Source organism: Oncorhynchus clarkii, chromosome 5 (assembly GCF_045791955.1).
Source record: "Oncorhynchus clarkii lewisi isolate Uvic-CL-2024 chromosome 5, UVic_Ocla_1.0, whole genome shotgun sequence".
NCBI lineage: Eukaryota > Metazoa > Chordata > Actinopteri > Salmoniformes > Salmonidae > Oncorhynchus > Oncorhynchus clarkii.
In genome coordinates, this window is record NC_092151.1 from 63,451,741 (window position 1) to 63,471,169 (window position 19,429).

General features: G+C 43.1%; 1 protein-coding gene across 1 annotated transcript; it reads left to right on the top strand.

Moving 5' to 3' along the window:
- The first annotated feature begins 119 nt into the window (after positions 1 to 119).
- Positions 120 to 18,720, top strand: LOC139410160 (mesoderm induction early response protein 2-like). The gene is given in 13 exon segments (XM_071155611.1): positions 120 to 378; positions 1,492 to 1,611; positions 1,614 to 1,642; positions 3,289 to 3,414; positions 3,942 to 4,056; positions 5,684 to 5,787; positions 5,899 to 5,968; positions 6,091 to 6,242; positions 7,228 to 7,309; positions 8,230 to 8,324; positions 8,580 to 8,710; positions 14,291 to 14,388; positions 16,612 to 18,720. Coding segments are annotated over 12 exon segments (1,605 nt in total). The 5' UTR covers positions 120 to 378; positions 1,492 to 1,499; the 3' UTR covers positions 17,103 to 18,720.
- Positions 18,721 to 19,429: the final 709 nt, after the last annotated feature.

A 19,429-nucleotide genomic window follows, 5' to 3' on the forward strand; every position in this document is an offset into this window, starting at 1 on the left:
ACGAAGTAAAATGGGGGTATTTTGTCCGTCTTGCCTCTCCGCGTTCTTCGCGTTAAAAAGCCATTCCCAATTTGCCAGATCGTGCGCTATAGAAAACAATGGGAGACCGGCTAGACGGTGGTGCTGAAGAAGTGGTCCAGGTGTGCTCCGTTATAGCAAGGCATTTTGACTACAAACTTTGAGAGAAGTCCGACTTATTTCAGATACTTTCTTGGTGTCTTTTCGGGTGAAAACGCAACCTCTAGAACTATTTCCTCTCTCGGGTCATTCGTGTGTCAGAGGAAGGAACGTTCAGCACCAAGTTACAGGAAAGCGCCCTGGCCCTGGTCAACGCGTCCTAAAGTGGAGTGGACCAAGCTTTACAAAGTGGCTGTAAACGTAGGGCTACCAGGCTGTCACTAATGTATTGTTTGTGAAAGTATCCGACCAAGAGTTTTAAGTAGACCACTGCTCTATTTACTTAAGGTCAAAAGTAACTCTTAAAAGTTGTTGTAGCCCTGAACTAGCTCACCTGATTGACCAACTCAAAGCCTTGATGATTAGTTGACAAGTTGAATCAGGTGTGCTAGCTTTGGAATAGATCAAATAAAATAGTGGAATGTCTAGGGGTCCCCCAGGAGATGTTTGAGAACCACTGTCATAGGTCAACTCGTCCTATCTTCATGGCTTGTCTTTTTGGCCAAACGGTTACATTTTTGTAATACCATTAGTTTCCACTGTTGGATAAACTTTGACCGTTCTTTAATTCATGAGTGGCTGTAAGGCAAGTAGAAAGACTGGTAACACTTTACTTAATATGACAGTTGGGCCTATGCATTATTGGCTTGAGCCCTGAATGCTGATTGGCTGACAACCATGGTATATCAGACCATATACCACAGGTATGACCAAGCATGTATTTTTACTGCTCTAATTACGTTGGTAACCAGTTTAGAATAGCATTAAGGCACCTTGGGGGTATTTGGTATATAGCCAATATGTGTCCAGGCACTCCACGATGCTTTGTGCATAAGAACAGCCCTTAGCCGTGGTATATAGACAATACACCACACCCCCCCGGGCCTTATTGCTTTATTATAGCTCTATAATGCATTTGAGGACTTCTCGTAAGCAAGTATGACAGGTCTTATGTCTTATTATCATCTCACAATGATCCTGCCTAAATAAAAGTAATTTCGAGTTGACAATTGACAATTTGCTACATTAAGACATACCATTATAATAAGGCATGAAAAAGACTTATACATGCTTCAACAAGTAAGAAAGCATAATATCTGTGGGCATTATACCTGTACTGTTGCTCCTCAGTCTGTGGGTGTGTCCAGCTGTCCACTGTAGAACCAGTCATCAGCTCTCAATTTCAGTTGAAAAAGGGTGGTTCAGAAGAAGCCAAGGGTCAGCTGATCTATAATGGGATGAACAGGCACCTCTTGATCCTCCAAGATGGTAACTGTGTGTGTGTGTGTGTGTGTGTGTGTGTGTGTGTGTTAGCTGGTTCGATGGGCTCTGGAGATCACAGACGCAGCCTAGTGGAGATCCTGAGGCAGGGCTATGAGGGGCCGGAGGAGGAGTCCAGGGCCCTAGTGGAACTGGAGAAGAGCCTAGGTGCCGCCCAATGAAGATGGCAGCATGCCCCCACACTGTGAGTACACATTCTACAAGATTGATTGTCCTTTCAAACAATTTAAAAGTAAATGCTACAGCCCACACTTCTATGCAAAATACAAATTGTTCAATATTTTGCTGATCAATAGATGATTTTGTTTCCTTGGTGTAGGCTCAGAGATTAAATGGGCTATGTTGTGCTTCTTTCTCACAACAATGCTGTATCCTACACATACTTTCAAATACTTTAAATAGGCTACCAGTCTATTTACTTTTGAGCATCCATGGCTAATATTTGTTGTTTAGTGGGAATAAACCAGTCATGTCAGAAAAGGAGAGACATGTCCTGCAATATGATTATGATTTAGGCCTATATAATAAAAAATAAAATAACCTATGTGACCAACCGGCTTGATTTGGTCTTAAGTAGCAACATTTGAATTTATTTTGTATTTTTTACATTGGATAAAAGTAAAGACTCAGAGCTAGAAAATGATATATCATACACTACAGTCGAGGAACAATGGGAAAGTAATTCTGCTTTGAAAGTTGATAAACTTGTAACCACACTTTTGAGAAAATGGCCCTTGAATGTTTTGGTACACCTACTGGAGAGCCCTGCATTGTCTACACCCATTCAGCATTGTTCACACCCTTTTAAGCCTTAGCCCAAACCATCTATTTAAGGATTCACGTGAGTCCATATGCTAAACAGAGTGAGTACGACGGTAGTGTACTAAACAACCAAAGATTTCAAGACGGCTGGTTTATATTACGTCTATTGACATGTCTGTATCCAGTTGTCGCAGGGTCATCATGAACATTCTATTGTCGTCCGACATTAAACTTGTCTTTGTGAAAAAGTATAAACACAAAAACGACAGGCTGCATGACATCAGTAGCCTGGTAGTCCAAAATAGCATAACTGGTGTATGTTAACCTCCCTGGGAAATGTGGGATGCTAGCGTCCCACCTGGCCAAAAGCCAGGGAAAATGCCAAATTCTAATAAATTACTATAAAAATCACACTTTCATTAAATCACACATGCAAGATAGCAAATTAAAGCTAAATCCAGCCAACATGTCAGATTTCAAAAAGGCTTTTCGGCGAAAGCAAAAGATGCTACTATCTGATGATAGCACCCCAGTAAACAAAGAGAGAGAAGCATATTTCACCCCTTCAGGCGTGACACAAAACGCAGAAACAAAAAATATAATTCATGCCTTACCTTTGACGAGCTTCTTTTGTTGGCACTCCAATATGTCCTATAAACATCACAAATGTCCATTTATTTGGTGCGTTTGATCCAGAAAAACACCGGTTCCAACTTGCACAACGTGACTACAAAATATCTCAAAAGTTACCTGTAAACTTTGCCAAAATATTTCAAACTACTTTGGTAATACAACTTTAGGTACCAATCCGAACTCATATCTAGGCATGTCCAGCCCAGGTATTACCTCAGTCAATCATGGCTAGCGGGAAGGTTCCTGTATTTTTCCGTGGCTAAACCAACTAGGTTCAAAAGCTTGACCACACTGCACCCCTCCAGACCAGTAGGGAATAACATTATTCTATGTAATAGATGATCAATTATTTAATAATTCCAAATTATATCGCCCAATCCCACATTGACCCAGAGCGATCACTCTCTCTCTCTGTCCCCCTTTCTCTCTGTGTAGGGCAGTGAGATGCCCCTGGAGGAGCTGCTGGCGCTGTATGGCTACGAGGTGTCTGACCCCCTCCTACAGCAGGACAGGGAGCCCAATGAGCTGTCAGCCAGTCTGCCTGACATGACACTGGACAAGGTGAGACCTGGGTATACCTAGACATAGCTGAGACAGATAACTGAAAACACAGCCAGAAAAGCATCAGATCAAGGGTGCTGAGACCCTCAAATTCCACAGTCCAGACAGTTTCTGTTTCTTCTTAGTACTTCGTTGATTAATTGGTAATTGGTGCACCTACCTGGTTTTCCAGGCAGAAGTCAATCAATAGTTAAAAGGCAAGGTGGAAAACCAGCATAGAGTACACTCTAATTGTCGTGGAGCTGTGTACTCCTGCATTCAAAAGCATTGCATGATACATGTTTTGGCATTGACATGATGTCTATTGATTCTTTCATGGATTCATGGATAATCATGACTTGGTCCGTAAAGAAATTAGTTAAGATTGCTTCTTGATGGCCTGTCTTATCTATAAACACTCAGAAAACATGACAATTACAGAATTACTTTCATATATCATAAATGCCATTTACTTTACTGTGTGTGATCCTGAGAGAAGGTAGTGGACTGTTCCATTGAGACAGTAATGGACTGTTCCATTCTTCCAGGACCAGATAGCTAAGGATCTGTTCTCAGGAGAAGATGAAGAGGAGTCATCAGCTGATGACCTCACTCCCTCTGTCACCTCCCATGCCTCCGACCTCCTCCGCCGCCACCTAAGAGGTACAACCACTGATGTCCTATACAGTATCATACTATATAATGGGTATGACACACTTCCTCCCTTCCCAGCACAGCTACCACTTTCCATTAACAGACCTCCACCCACCCAGCCGACCACTCAGGAGAATCCCCTTCCTGTCATATCACATCAATATATTTTTTAAATGGTCCGAGTGCTCTTTTATGGCAAGACTGATTTGTTGTACCGGGAAGGTGTTATTGGGTAGTATTATGAGAATGCTACATATTGGCAGTGGTGTAAAGTATTCAAGTAAAAATACTTTAAAGTACTACTTAAGTTTTTGGGGTATCTGTACGTTACTTTACTATTTATATTTTTGACTACTTTTACTTTTACTTCACTACATTCCTAAAGAAAATAATGTACTTTTTTCCTGACACCCAAGAGTACTTGTCACATTTTGAATGATTAGCAGGTGAGGAAAATGGTTAAATTCATACATTTATCAAGATAACATCCCTGGTCCTCCCTACTGCCTCTGATCTGGTGGACTCACTAAACAGAGAACATCCCTGGTCATCCCCTGCCTCTGATCTGGAGGACTCACTAAACAGAGAACATCCCTGGTCATCCCCTGCCTCTGATCTGGAGGACTCACTAAACAGAGAACATCCCTGGTCCTCCCTACTGCCTCTGATCTGGAGGACTCACTAAACAGAGAACATCCCTGGTCATCCCTACTGCCTCTGATCTGGAGGACTCACTAAACAGAGAACATCCCTGGTCATCCCCTGCCTCTGATCTGGAGGACTCACTAAACAGAGAACATCCCTGGTCCTCCCTACTGCCTCTGATCTGTCTGACTCACTAAACAGAGAACATCCCTGGTCATCCCTACTGCCTCGGATCTGTCTGACTCACTAAACAGAGAACATCCCTGGTCATCCCTACTGCCTCTGATCTGTCTGACTCACTAAACAGAGAACATCCCTGGTCATCCCTACTGCCTCTGATCTGGAGGACTCACTAAACAGAGAACATCCCTGGTCATCCCTACTGCCTCTGATCTGGAGGACTCACTAAACAGAGAACATCCCTGGTCGTCCCTACTGCCTCTGATCTGTCTGACTCACTAAACAGAGAACATCCCTGGTCGTCCCTACTGCCTCTGATCTGTCTGACTCACTAAACAGAGAACATCCCTGGTCCTCCCTACTGCCTCTGATCTGTCTGACTCACTAAACAGAGAACATCCCTGATCGTCCCTACTGCCTCTGATCTGTCTGACTCACTAAACAGAGAACATCCCTGGTCCTCCCTACTGCCTCTGATCTGTCTGACTCACTAAACACACATGCTTTGTTTGTAAATTATGTTGCAGTGTGCCCCTGGCTATCAGAACATTAAAAACACAAGAAAATGGTGCTGCCTGGTTTGCTTAATATAAGGAATTTGAAGTGATTTATACTTTTACTTTTGGTACTTAAGTATGTTTTAAACCAAATACTTTTAGACTTTTACTCAAGTAGTATTTCACTGAGTGACTCACTTTTACTTGAATCATTTTCTATTAAGGTGTATTTACTTTTACTCAAGTATGACATTTGTGTACTTTTTCCACCACTATATAGTGGTGTAACAAATGTTCCCATTTTTATTCTCCAGCCCATTCCCTAGCAAGTGGAGACAAAGGCACCTTAGTCAGCACCTCAGAAGAAGACTCAGACAATGATGACGACACCTCCATTCCCTCCAATGATGGACGCAAGGTGAGACACTGGGAACTACTGAACAGCGCTCAAATCCCCTACAATTACTCTAGAGGTAAATATAAAAACCTGTTTTCTGTGTGACTGAAACTGTGGTTGTTCTTTTACCAGGACATCATGGTGGGCTCAATGTACCAAGCCAAAATCCCTACTCTCAGCCTATACTCAGACCAGGAGAGAGGTAACCCCAAATTTCCCCTTTCAGAATCAGTGCTTATTTTGGATTAGTGTGTTGACACTTTTTGATTCGCCTCTGTCTCACAAACATCCTTATACCTGTGTCTCTCCATCTCCTGCTCCCAGTCTATGAGAATGAGGACCAGCTCCTGTGGACCCCAGACATGCTGTCAGGCCATGCTGTAGAGGAGTTCTTACTGAGTGCCCAGAGATGGGGAGGCCAGGAGGGCACTAAAGACACCCTTATCACTGGGGAAATAATCAAAGACAATGATCAGGTACTGTAGCGGGTTGGGGACTAAAGCAAGAACAGAGTGGGACTTAGTGGGGCTAGAGCTATACTGAACAAAAATATGAATGCAACATGCAAGAATTTCAATGATTTTACTGAGTTACAGTTCATAAGGAAGTCAGTCAATTGAAATAAATTCATTAGGCCCTAATCTATAGATTTCACATGACTGGGCAGGGGCGCTGACACGGGTGAGCCTGGCTCCCAAGTGGGTGGGCCTATGCCCTCCCAGGCCCAGCCAATCAGAATAATATTTCCCTGCCAAAAGCCTTTATTACAGACAGAATACTGCTAAGTTTCATCAGCTGTCTGGGTGGCTGGTCTCGAATGATCCCGCAGGTGAAAAAGCCGGATGTGGAGGTCCTGGGCTGGCGTGGTTACATGTGCTTTGTGAGGCAGGTTGGACGCACTGACAAATTCTCTAAAACAACATTGAAGGCGGCTTATGGTAGAGAAATTAACATTACATTCTCTGGCAACAGCTCTGGTGGACATACCTGCAGTCAGCATGCCAATTGCACGCTCCCTCAAAACCTTAAACATCTGTGGCGTTGTGTGACAAAACTGCTAATTTTAGAGTGGCTTTTTATTGTCTTCAGGACAAGGTGCACCTGTGTAATGATCATGCTGTTTAATCAGCTTCTTGATAATCCATCCACCTGACAGGTGAGGCATATCTTGGCAAAGGAGAAATGCTCACTTAACAGGGATGTAAACCAATTTGAGCACAACATTTTGGAGAAATAAGCTTTTTGTCTGTATGAAACATTTCTGTGATCTTTTATTTTAGCTCATGAAACATGGGACCAACACTTTACATGTTGCGTTTATATTTTTATATTTTTGTCCAGTATACATTTGTTGGCCAATTAACTTTGTTTGAATGTTGAGTAACTTCTACAGAGTTCACATTGTGGTCGACGTCACAGATTTCAGTCACAACTGTTTCCCTGTTTTTCTCTTTCCCTCAGGCTCTGTATGAGCTGGTGAAATGCAGCTTCAATGCAGAGGAGGCACTGAGAAGACTGCGCTTTAATGTGAAAGTATTCAGCGGTAAGACCTTTCACTACACATTTACTACTGCTGTCTAGTATGCATTGGCATCTTCTTGCAATACCTTACTAGTAACAACAACTCTATAAACTTATATCAATAATAACTCACTAGTGGAAGCGAATGATTAATTCAACTCAAGGCAATGTTGCCGTTGAGGTACTAACCACCAGGGGTGGTGGGTGGGGTGGTGGTGGTTGATCCCCAAAAACAAAATTGTATTGAGTTGAATTAAGATCCTTCAACTCAATAACCACCCCTGTAAATCAAAAATGTGTTGTTAATGCTCTCCAGCTGTTTAGTCTCTGGATGCTACTAGTATTTTCAATTTCAGAGCATTTAAAAAAGATGTCCCAAATTTCTTGTGGGATCATGGAACTTCTTTGCTATCTTTGGAACTTCCTCTGCTTTCCCTTGGAAATGCAATTATTTGATAGACCTAACATGAACCCATGTTACCAACAACTTGAAAACACACTCATTCTATATAATGGCCTAGGTCAAATATTTAGGCTAAACCTCGGGGCTCACAAGAGTCTTATATCTTATTCGTATCAGCAGTCCTACCCTGAAACCCTTTTTGAATATGGGAAATGGTCTGCCATCTTGACTAAGGCTATTAAATGTTTTTGATCCTGCATTTCCAGTTGTGCACATCCAAGCTGGGAGTGTAGGTGAAAATGTAGCCAATTGTGCCCGCTCCAGTGTAGGCTGACAAATGATTAATTGTCTTGCAGTATTCTAATATAGATAATGGAAATCATTGCATTCAAACTTTGTGGCGCTTATGGGGTGAATGGATTTACAGTTATCATCTTGACATGGTGAGTTACTGTAATAGGGCTGTAGTATGAGTTACACATAATTCAAGTCTGTTTTTAGGGTGTATTCCCACCTAACTGCTGTTGTCTTCTGTGTAGAGGAGCTGTGTGCCTGGAGCGAGGAAGAGTGTCGAAACTTTGAACATGGCTATCGAGTTCATGGGAAGAACTTCCACCTCATTCAGGCCAATAAGGTGAGCAAGAACCGAAACTTCCATCGTCAGGTTTGGGGAGAACCTGATTTGCTACAAAGCTGGAATTCTCTGTTTTTCAGTCATGACATTGACTGGTATCATACATTACCCCTTAAATGCAAATGTTGACAGCTGCTTCATCATAACATGTACAGGCGCACCTGTACAAACCTGCTTGTCTGCATTGATCAGACAGGAAACTCACTGATCTCCATACTGCAGCAAACAGTAAAGCACACTGTGTTTACATGTCAGGTACGCACACGGTCGGTGGGGGAGTGTGTGGAGTATTACTACATGTGGAAGAAGTCGGACCGCCATGAGTACTTTACCCAGCAGACCACCAAGCTGGGTCGCAAGAAGTACAGTCTGCAGTCAGGGAACATGTAAGTAGCACTGCAGATATGAGACGGTCTATCTCAATGACCCTTTCTCAGGGATGCAAACTAGTCACCTTTCAGCAGAATTCTCTGTTTTGAATCCAAAATAGGTGACCTACGTGATTCGTGTAGATCCGTCGAGGAAAGTTTGGGCGAGGGGTGGGGGGGGGGCTTTGGATGACTACTGGCTGTATGCGAACGAGTGATGAGTGTTTGGAGCAGTACTGGCTGTATGCGAACGAGTGATGAGTGTTTGGAGCAGTACTGGCTGTATCCGAGGCGTTCACATAACAACAGAATGCAGGACGCGACTGAAGAGAGAACATACGACCAATGTGCTAGTTGCAGCGTCAGCGTGCGCTCTGGAAAGAGGCGTGGAAGGCAGTTTGACTGTTCATTTACAGCGGTGGGTCCCCTGAACTATAACGAAGAGGTAGGTAAGAAGCCTACTTCATGAGCTCTAACCGGAAACTGTCATTTGGAAAGTTTGAGGTGAGCGAGAAAGTGTGGTGGAACAAGTATTGTTAGCATTGTTAAGTATTTTGCTAGCTGGATCGAATGATCCGTTATAGCTTTCCAGAGAAATGTTGAGCAACATTAGCCAACATTAGGTCAAATAATTGAGTTTATGGTGTGAAAATTAGCTGGCTAAAAAAGTCAGACAGCTAACGTTACAACATCAGATGAGCTAACGTTAGTAACCTAACCAATTCGCTATAGTAATAACTGGTAACGTTAACGTTATACGACTCCTTGCCGTTCCTCAAGTTATAACGCGTTAGTTACTTACTGGACCCTGGCAATCTGTGTGAAATGTTAACTTTAACTAGCTAACAAACTAACTACTATCTGTGAAGTAATGTTTTCCCTCTACAGTAAGTTATGTGGTTAATTTTCAGAATGAGAGAATTAGGGGAAAATGAGGTGTTGCTTGTTAAACAGTTAAGTGGAGCTGGGCCTGGCTTAAACTGGATGCCACTATAGAGGTGAAAGGAACACCACACACTTCCCTCTTTCTCATTTGTTCAATACAGTGGATAAAAAGGGGTATGCCAGGTGTACTCTGCCTGAAAGAGATCAATTATGCCAACAAAGGGTATCATGCTCTGCTGGCACATTGTAGAACAGATGTCCACAGGCAGAAAGTGTACAATGTAATAATGTGCAGTGTAGCCCAAATATATTGCTTTTGTTGTGTTGAACTTGACAGTAACACTTGTGTGTGAGTGACGGGGGATTATTAAATTTTTTACTCAGTGAACTTTATTTTTGCACACATGTAGCCTTATGAACTTGATCGATGTCTACTATAGTGACCACTAGAATAGAGCAAAAATAGAATGCCTGTTTGTTTCATTCTATTTCTACTTAACCTCTTAACTTGTTTCAATTTCTGCCTGAAGACATACCCAAATCTAACTGCCTGGAGCTCAGGCACAGAACCAAGGATATGCATATTCTTGGTACCATTTGAAAGAAAACACTCTGAAGTTTGTGTAAATGTGAATTGAATGTAGGAGAATATAACACAATAGATCTGGTTTAGATAATACAATGAAAAAAACATACGTTTTTTCTTTTTATTGTTGTATCATCATCCTTAAAATTAACAAGATAAAACAAACATTCAGATAGGATGATGGGGACAGTTTCAGAATGATAACTTCCAAAATGAGTGTGCTACACGACATTTATCATGAAGTCCCACACAAGTAGGCCAAATGTACCCAAGTGGCCAAATTGGTGAAGTTATGGAATAACTATATACAAAATACCAAAATGGTATTCTAACACCCCCCCCCCCCCCCCCCCCCCAAAAAAAATGGAGAACAAACATGAAAAAAAATATATACACATTTACAAAATAACAATTTCAATATTTGGAAGACCCTCAGCCCTCTACACAATATTATGCTGCTGATGCCAGGTGCCATAGCACATCCATGCCTGCAGAAATACATTTGGGCAGATGTACACCACTTGTGGCAGGAGCTGGATGAACCAGCTTCAGTGGTGGATGGACTCAGTGTCACTGTGAAAGAAAATGTTCAGTTAGAATAGTTTCACATATGAGCCCTGTATCAAGAGGTATAATAAACAGATATATATAGAGTACAGGGAACATAAGGTTGAATATATTATTTTATATATATATATTTTTTTTAACCCCTTTTTCTCCCCAATTTTCGTGGTATCCAATTGTTGTAGTAGCTCCTATCTTGTCTCATCGCTACAACTCCCGTACGGGCTCGGGAGAGACGAAGGTTGAAAGTCCACCGATACACAACCCAGCCAGCCGCACAGCACACATCCAACCCGGAAGCCAGCTGCACCAATGTGTCGGAGGCTACACCGTGCACCTGGCAACCTTGGTTAGCGCGCACTGCGCCCGGCCCGCCACAGGAGTCGCTGGTGCGCGATGAGACAAGGACATCCCTACCGACCAAGCCCTCCCTAACCCGGACAACGCTAGGCCAATTGTGCGTCGCCCCACAGACCTCCCAGTCGCGGCCGGTTACGACAGAGCCTGGGCGCGAACCCAGGGACTCTGATGGCACAGCTGGCGCTGCAGTACAGCGCCCTTAACCACTGCGCCACCCGGGAGGCCCGAATATATTATTATAGACCTGCTAGATCTACTGTCTCATTTATATTAAGACATTTCAGCTAGATCTACTGTCTCTATTATATTATGACAGACCAGCTAGATCTACTGTCTTTATTATATTACAACAGACCAGCTGTATCTACTGTCTCCATTTCACTTTGGCCATTGTTGTGGTCTCAAATAGGCTATTTCATTTCACAAATAATATTTTATATTATTAATTTCAAACAACGGTATTAGCATGAGAAGAACTTACCAGTCCAAAACAATGTCCTTTCCGTTCAAAACATATTCCTCCATTTGGGAATCGCTAAATGAATCGTCCTCATCAATTTCTTCTAAAATTGTATGTACATCTGTATATCTAGACTTAGATTTAGCGTTTCCTGACTTAGTCGCCATACTGATTGATATATAAACAGCTGAATATGCTCTTTACCAAAACAATGCTGTGTGCAACATGCGTTGCTCCTTCCGGTATGAATCGTCAATGGCGAATTAACCTCTTTACACCGGAGTTTACTACATGGGTTGGTCTTCCACATTACATCTTGCCATTTACCTCAGCTCATTGGCTATCTACCCAGCTAGATTTCAAGACGATCAGTGGTCATTGGGTTAAAATACAGTCAATCAACGAAACAGCGGGCAAATCATTGGTGCACAATGATGTCATTACTTGTTGTCTTCAAATCGGTTTCTTTCAGTCAATACGTCCCGCGAAATGACCCATCAGGTTTGGTTGTGTTACAAACAAACCAGTTGATTGCAATGAAACCAAACATGACTGGAAAAGTCACGTTCTGTTTGTGTATTTACCTCGAATGTGTTGTCGAAAATGGAATGAGACGGAATTCACGACACCAGCGGTTCACAAAATGTTTCGTATTAGGCTATAAAAATGGATTTTATCAAACAAAAAACCATTCATTGTGTACCAATGAGCATTTGGATTGCAAACCGAGGAAGATCGTCAAAGGTAAACTATTTATTTTATTGCAGTTTGTGATTTTGTTACGCCTGTGCTGATTGAAATAGTTGTTTTTTATGGGGCTCTATCCTCAGATAATCTTCGCAGTAAATCCTTTTTTAAATCTGACAACGCAGTTCAATTAGCAAGATTCTAGACTTTCGAAACATGTGAGACACTTGTATTTTCATGAATGCTTAATATGACTATTTATGTTGTCGAATTTCATCCCGCTACCGGGTTCCGTGTGCAGAACCTCTAGTGACTCCCCATCCCGCATGCGGGAGCGTAATCATCGCCTGACACTAATTAGCATAACGCAACGGACATAAATATCCTTAGAAAATATTCCTATTCATGAAAATCACAAATGAAATATATTGAGACACAGCTTAGCCTTTTGTTAATCACCCTGTCATCTCAGATTTTCAAAATATGCTTTACAGCCAAAGCTAGACAAGCATTTGTGTAAGTTTATCGATAGCCTAGCATAGCATTTTGTCCAGCTAGCAGCAGGTAACTTGGTCACGGAAATCAGAAAAGCAGTCAAATTAAATCGTTTACCTTTGAGCTTCGGATGTTTTCACTCACGAGACTCCCAGTTAGATAGCAAATGTTCCTTTTCTCCAAAAATATTATTTTTGTAGGCGAAATAGCTGTCACGAAAACGGCAGAAAATATTCCAAATTAGCTCCATAATATCGACAGAAACATGGCAAACGTTGTTTAGAATCCATCCTCGAGGTGTTTTTCAAATATCTATTCGATAATATATCCATCGGGACAATTCATTTTTCAGTAGGACCGATTGGAGTAATGGCTACCTCTGTATTTTACGCGAGAATCTCTCTGGCAGCATCAGGTGACCACTTGCGCAATGTAACCACTTACAGGTATTCTTCAACATAAATGCGTAAAACTACGTCACAAAGCTGTAGACACCTTCGAGAATATGGAGAAAGAGTAATCTGGTTGATAGCCCATTCACTGCTCAATAGGGACTCATTGGAACGCAGCGCTTTCAAAACATGGGGCACTTCCGGATTGGATTTTTCTCAGGCTTTCACCTGCAACATCAGTTCTGTTATACTCACAGACAATATTTTTACAGTTTTGGAAACTTTAGAGTGTTTTCTATCCTAAGCTGTGAATTATATGCATATTCTAATATCTTGTCCTGACAAAATATTCCATTTACTACGGGAACGTTTTTTTTCCAAAAATGAAAATACTTCCCCCTAGTCACAAAAGGTTTTAAGATGTTTTTATCCCCTAGTGCAATATTTAGTTGTGTGTGGTCACAATCATTCTATTATAAAGGCTGTCATGGCTAACTCCAATAATAGTTATTTTTTTTCTTCTTAAGACTTGAGTGTCATTTGCAGTAAAGTCTAGGCAACACATATCATTGGAACGCTTCCTTTACATTTTATTAACTGTGAGTTAGGTTCACATTAACTACTTTTTATTTTACACACACAGACTGATCATGTAGATCATATTCTTTGTTTACTTAGTTAAAACCTGCATTTCCCCCTGGCAGGGATTTTTTTCCATGTTTCAGTTCGAAAAAGTGTCACCTTTTTGGGCCCTCACCAGTTTGTATCCCTGCTTTCTAGACTTGACACTCAAGCTGCATTTAAATGCCGGCTAAATTAGCACATGCCCCCATCATGTTGGTTGTTATGATCTTCTCCTTGGCATGACATTGTTCTCAGAATATATTATTTAAATATGGTGTAGGAAAAGGAAATGTGGACACAGCAGACATATCTTTACCATGATGGGAATGTGACAGGATCATCTTTATCAGAACAGGAAAGCTGCATGTAAACAACAGGTGTAGAGACAAGTAAACAATATAACCTCCCAATTATTATTTAGTATTATGTTTAGCTGATATCATGCTGGGAGTTTGAAACTCAAAATGGAAATGAATGTTCTTCTTGGACAAGTTATTGTGCAGTTGGGACTGTTTACACAAGTTTCCTACTGTGTTGTCTTCCAGGGAGGATGGAGAGCAGGATGGAGAAGTTGGGGAGATGGAGGGGTGTTCCCAGATTGAGCCCCACTCACCCCCACCAGTCACGGACCTGGACAAGCAAGGTAACCCCTGGTCCCTAGCCTTAGTCCCAGCCTTAGTCCCAGCCTTAGCCCCAGCCTTAGTCCCAGCCCCAGTCCTATACCTCAGCCCTGGCCCTGATTCCCGCCCCAGATAATTTTACTGAGACCGACAGACCACAAACACTACAGCTTGTTTGAAGGACTGAGGTCATAAGAGTTAGCTAGAACCATAAGTGATAGTTGTATGCCCTTGCCTCTGAAGTCGCAGGAATCCACCCACAAGCTGTACCATTTCAGAGATATGTCATGCCAAATCACCCCATATCCACCTGTCTCTGTCTTATTACATGAGTCTTATTATTTATTTTATTTATTATATTATTTGTCTGTTTGATTGGTTGTGTTTATTAACATATGATTTAAAGCATTTTTATGTATTGTTTTATGTGTCTGTTTTCCCATTGCTTTGTGTGTGTTTGTCTGTGGTGTTTCTACCTGTGTGTTGACATGGCGGTGCAGAGGAGGAGGGCCGACCCCGTCGCAGACGAACGCCCCGCTTTCTCTTAAAGCCCTGAGCTCACTACACACAGGCCACTCTAATCAGGCAGGGCCACCAGGTAAAGATTCTAACCAGACAGGGCCACCAGGTAAAGACTCTAATCAGGCAGGGCCACCAGGTAAAGATTCTAACCAGACAGGGCCACCAGGTAAAGACTCTAACCAGACAGGGCCACCAGGTAAAGACTCTAACCAGACAGGGCCACCAGGTAAAGACTCTAACCAGACAGGGCCACCAGGTAAAGACTCTAACCAGGACGGGCCACCAGGTAAAGATTCTAACCAGACAGAGCCACCAGGTAAAGACTCTAACCAGACAGGGCCACCAGGTAAAGACTCTAACCAGACAGGGCCGCCAGGTAAAGACTCTAACCAGACAGGGCCGCCAGGTAAAGACTCTAACCAGACAGGGCCGCCAGGTAAAGACTCTAACCAGACAGGGCCACCAGGTAAAGATTCTAACCAGACAGGGCCACCAGGTAAAGACTCTAACCAGACAGGACCACCAGGTAAAGACTCTAACCAGACAGGGCCACCAGGTAAAGACTCTAACCAGACAGGGTCACCAGGTAAAGACTCTAACCAGACAGGGCCACCAGGTAAAGACTCTAACCAGACAGGGCCACCAGGTAAAGACTCTAACCAGACAGGGCCACCAGGTAAAGACTCTAACCAGGCAGGGCCACCAGGTAAAGATTCTAATCAGGCAGGGCCACCAGGTAAAGATTCTAACCAGACAGGGCCACCAGGTAAAGATTCTAACCAGACAGGGCCACCAGGTAAAGATTCTAACCAGACAGGGCCACCAGGTAAAGACTCTAACCAGACAGGGCCACCAGGTAAAGACTCTAACCAGGCAGGGCCACCAGGTAAAGATTCTAATCAGGCAGGGCCACCAGGTAAAGACTCTAACCAGGCAGGGCCACCAGGTAAAGACTCTAACCAGGCAGGGCCACCAGGTAAAGACTCTAACCAGGCAGGGCCACCAGGTAAAGACTCTAACCAGACAGGGCCACCAGGTAAAGACTCTAATCAGGCAGGGCCACCAGGTAAAGACTCTAACCAGACAGGGCCACCAGGTAAAGACTCTAACCAGGCAGGGCCGCCAGGTAAAGACTCTAACCAGACAGGGCCACCAGGTAAAGACAGACAGATAGAGGGATGGAGTGAGGGAGGTCTGGGGACAAGCTTCACTAACCCTACCTAGCTTATACTAACCCCACTGGAGTGCTTGATATGAGGTCAGGTTTTCATGAGGTCAAGTTTCATGTGGTCAGAACTAGAGGGTCTTTTCCAAAATACTTTTGAGGGCATTATGATTCTCAGGCCAGGAAGTTATGGTATTATGGTAAGGTATGAATTATAAAATCCTAAACCATAATCAAATCTCAGGGCTCATGAATTTTTTTTTTTTAGAAATGTTGTAATGGCTTCCTCTCAATACTTTCTGAATTGTAACCAAAAATGATTGATGAGTAGTTTATTTACATTATTTTTTAAATTATGTTCTAATTATCTTACCATGTTTACCTGCCTTGTTAAATTGTACCTTGTCTGAAACTAAGATTTTGTGTAGAGCTGATTGTAACATTAAGGAGAAAAAAAGGGAACCACTGCCCAATGTCAATGCCAGTGATGACTCGGTCAGTTACCATTGAGGTAGTGCTTGTTCAAGTCCCTCTTTGTAATTCTTCTCTCCTTGTCTAGATGCTGAATTGCAGATGGAGGTGTTGGAGCTGTGTGGTGCTCCTTGTCCCAGTCCAAGCCCACAGAGGGAGCAGCTGTTCAGCCACTTATCTCCACTCCCCTCTCTGAAGGACCTGCAGCAGGAGCCCTCTCTGAACTGTCCTAGCCCGGTCCGCTGTCCCACCTCTCCCCATGCCCAGCTCCACCCCTCCCCCCGGCCCAGCGGCAGCCCCACATCCTCCCCAGCAGAGCCTCATCTCCTGGGTTCTGGCTTCTACCAGCTGCAGCTGGGGCCCTTCCTTACAGACGGCCTGTCCATGGGGCCAGAGGGTGGGGCCTCTCAGAGGCTGAAGGTGGACTTCTCCATGCCCTCCGTCCCCCAGCCCCCACCCTTGCCTGCCATTGCCCCATCCTCCTCCGTCACTTCTGACTTTGGGGCCATCAGCAGTTACCTGTGTCCCTCGGCCCTGTGCCCCCCTCCCGTCCAGCACTCCGGCTCTCTCACCAAGTGAGGGGAGGAAGAAGGGTGTCTTTACCCTGGAGAACATTCCAATAATGCCTGGGTTGTTTGTACTTCTAAGTACTGCCAGTTGAAGCTAACTTGGACCAGAGCTCACCCATGTGATGGTGTGAAGCTCCCCAGGAGAGAAACTGTCTTTTTGCCCGGGAGATAGGCCTACCTGTATCAGTATTTACTAGGGGAGTCCCACTGCTCACAAGCAACATGGCTTACCTACCTGTCTATTCTGGAAGGGCAGTAGTTCTACGGAGACGTTCTTAGAGAATTCTTAGATATAATGCTGGGACTGGAAAAGCTGGTGGGCTCGTTGATGGCTCCAAGGCCAAAACAGTTAGCCTGATGTTTGTTGCAGTGGCCTCATTCAGAGCAGAACTAGAGACTGTGATTTAACCTCCCTCACTGGTTTCCCAACTTTTACTGGGAACAGTGAGCAGCAGACAGACCGCATGACCTGGAATCCATCATGCTGTATTATAGCAGATGTCCACGAGATGTTCTCATTCTCTATCAGTTCTGATAAGGCTGTTTTTAGAAGCAGGGTTCAGTCTGCACTTGTATGACATCACCAATCTGACTGTGGACCTCTTAGGTAGGATCTGCCTCCCTGGTTCACTGTGAGAGCTTCCACCTCTCTTGAACATCTACAACTGAAACTGAAGGTGTTGTATACAGTACGTTTCAGAGGAAAGATCTGTATAGGAATACCATGAAACTGCTTTTGAGATTGTCACAATGTTTTTATTTTATTGGTCTTTGTTCCCAGTTCAGGTATTCATTGGCGGGTTTGCAATAAGGAACCTGAGTTTGTGATGGGAGTCCTTGTGTTCTCTCTTTCCAGTTTATGTTGACATTTGAAGGTCTTGTACAGTACCAAACTCCCACAATTGCCTGACAACCACGGTAGGCACATTAGCCTGTGTTTTGCGCATTATTGTACATGCTACTGTAGGTAAGTCACTGAATACACAGGTACTGTAGCCTGTATCTCAACTCCAGTTTTTGTGTGATTTAAGGTTTGAATATTGCCCTGAACCACCCATCCGACCTTGTGGAAAAAGCCCAACGGCATTGAAGGACAAAGACCCAAAAGGGGTGTGTTCAGAAGGGTGAAACCTTATGAACGTTGCAGATGGAGAATGTGATATACAGAGCTAACGCGCTTGCTTATTCCGTACCGTTGCACCCTCCTGAACAGACCCCAGGTTTCACTGATGCTGTACTGTATTCTGCCACTAGAGGACCTTGGCTATCGCCTAGTCTGAAGAGAGCCTGCCTGCTTCGTTCCCCCTGCTCAGGGGGAGAGAATCTGTCCCCTGTGCTCTCTGTCCCGATGGCAGGAAAACTCGATTTCTTTATTTATTCCCCATTTTCTATTTTTATAGGTGGGGTTTTCCCTCTACTCCCTGCTCTGACCTTAGCTGTTCTAGATCGGTTTGTTTTTGTTCAACCGTTTACAGGAGGTTCTGGACGTTGACTATCGGGACAGGAAGGGGAGTAGAAACACTGCCTTTTGTTTATTTTTTAGCATTTATATCATACTGCTTCTGTTTATATTGGTTTGTAATTATAATTGTTATATTTTGTAAAAAAAAATATATTAAAAATGTTGACAATTAATGAAAGTCATTGCGCACATACACACACCGGTACTTGAATCTTGTGTGCAACTCTGTTGAAAGAGACTTTAGTACTTCAATTTCCAACAACATTGTACCCACATTATTCTCTTGTGGACAGACTATGTATCTGACCAAATTATGCAAGATTTTAATTCTGGGCTAACCAAGATTGTACTAAAATGTTTTCACATATCCTGTGATTGGGTGGTGCCAGTATAGTAGCTGAATAACCCACACTGTGGAGATCTGTAGTTGTTCAGAAACTTGGTTAACGCAGAACTCACACTGAATAACCCAGTAGCTGAATAACACATACCCAAACAAATCTCCACAGTACTCATGTACTGGCCTTACACTATGCCTACGGTATAACCAGGCTTCAAATTCAACTGGATATTTTGTACATTTCTGCATAACATTATTTTGAATCAGGGTCTGGTTTATTTGAACTGATGCAACAGAGAGCAAGAAATTACAGGCTTACTTCCTCAAAGGTAAACTCATTAATTATTCTGAATTCCTTGGAAAGTGACTAAGTGACTGACAGGTGAACACTAGCAAGGAGTGATAACCATTCATTAGGAAATGCGGGAGGGATATGGCATCCACTAATTCCCATACATTGTTTTTCTAATGTGAGCTGTGATCCACAATTTGATAAACAAGATAGTGAGCTTGGCATGTGTAGCCTATTGGTCCA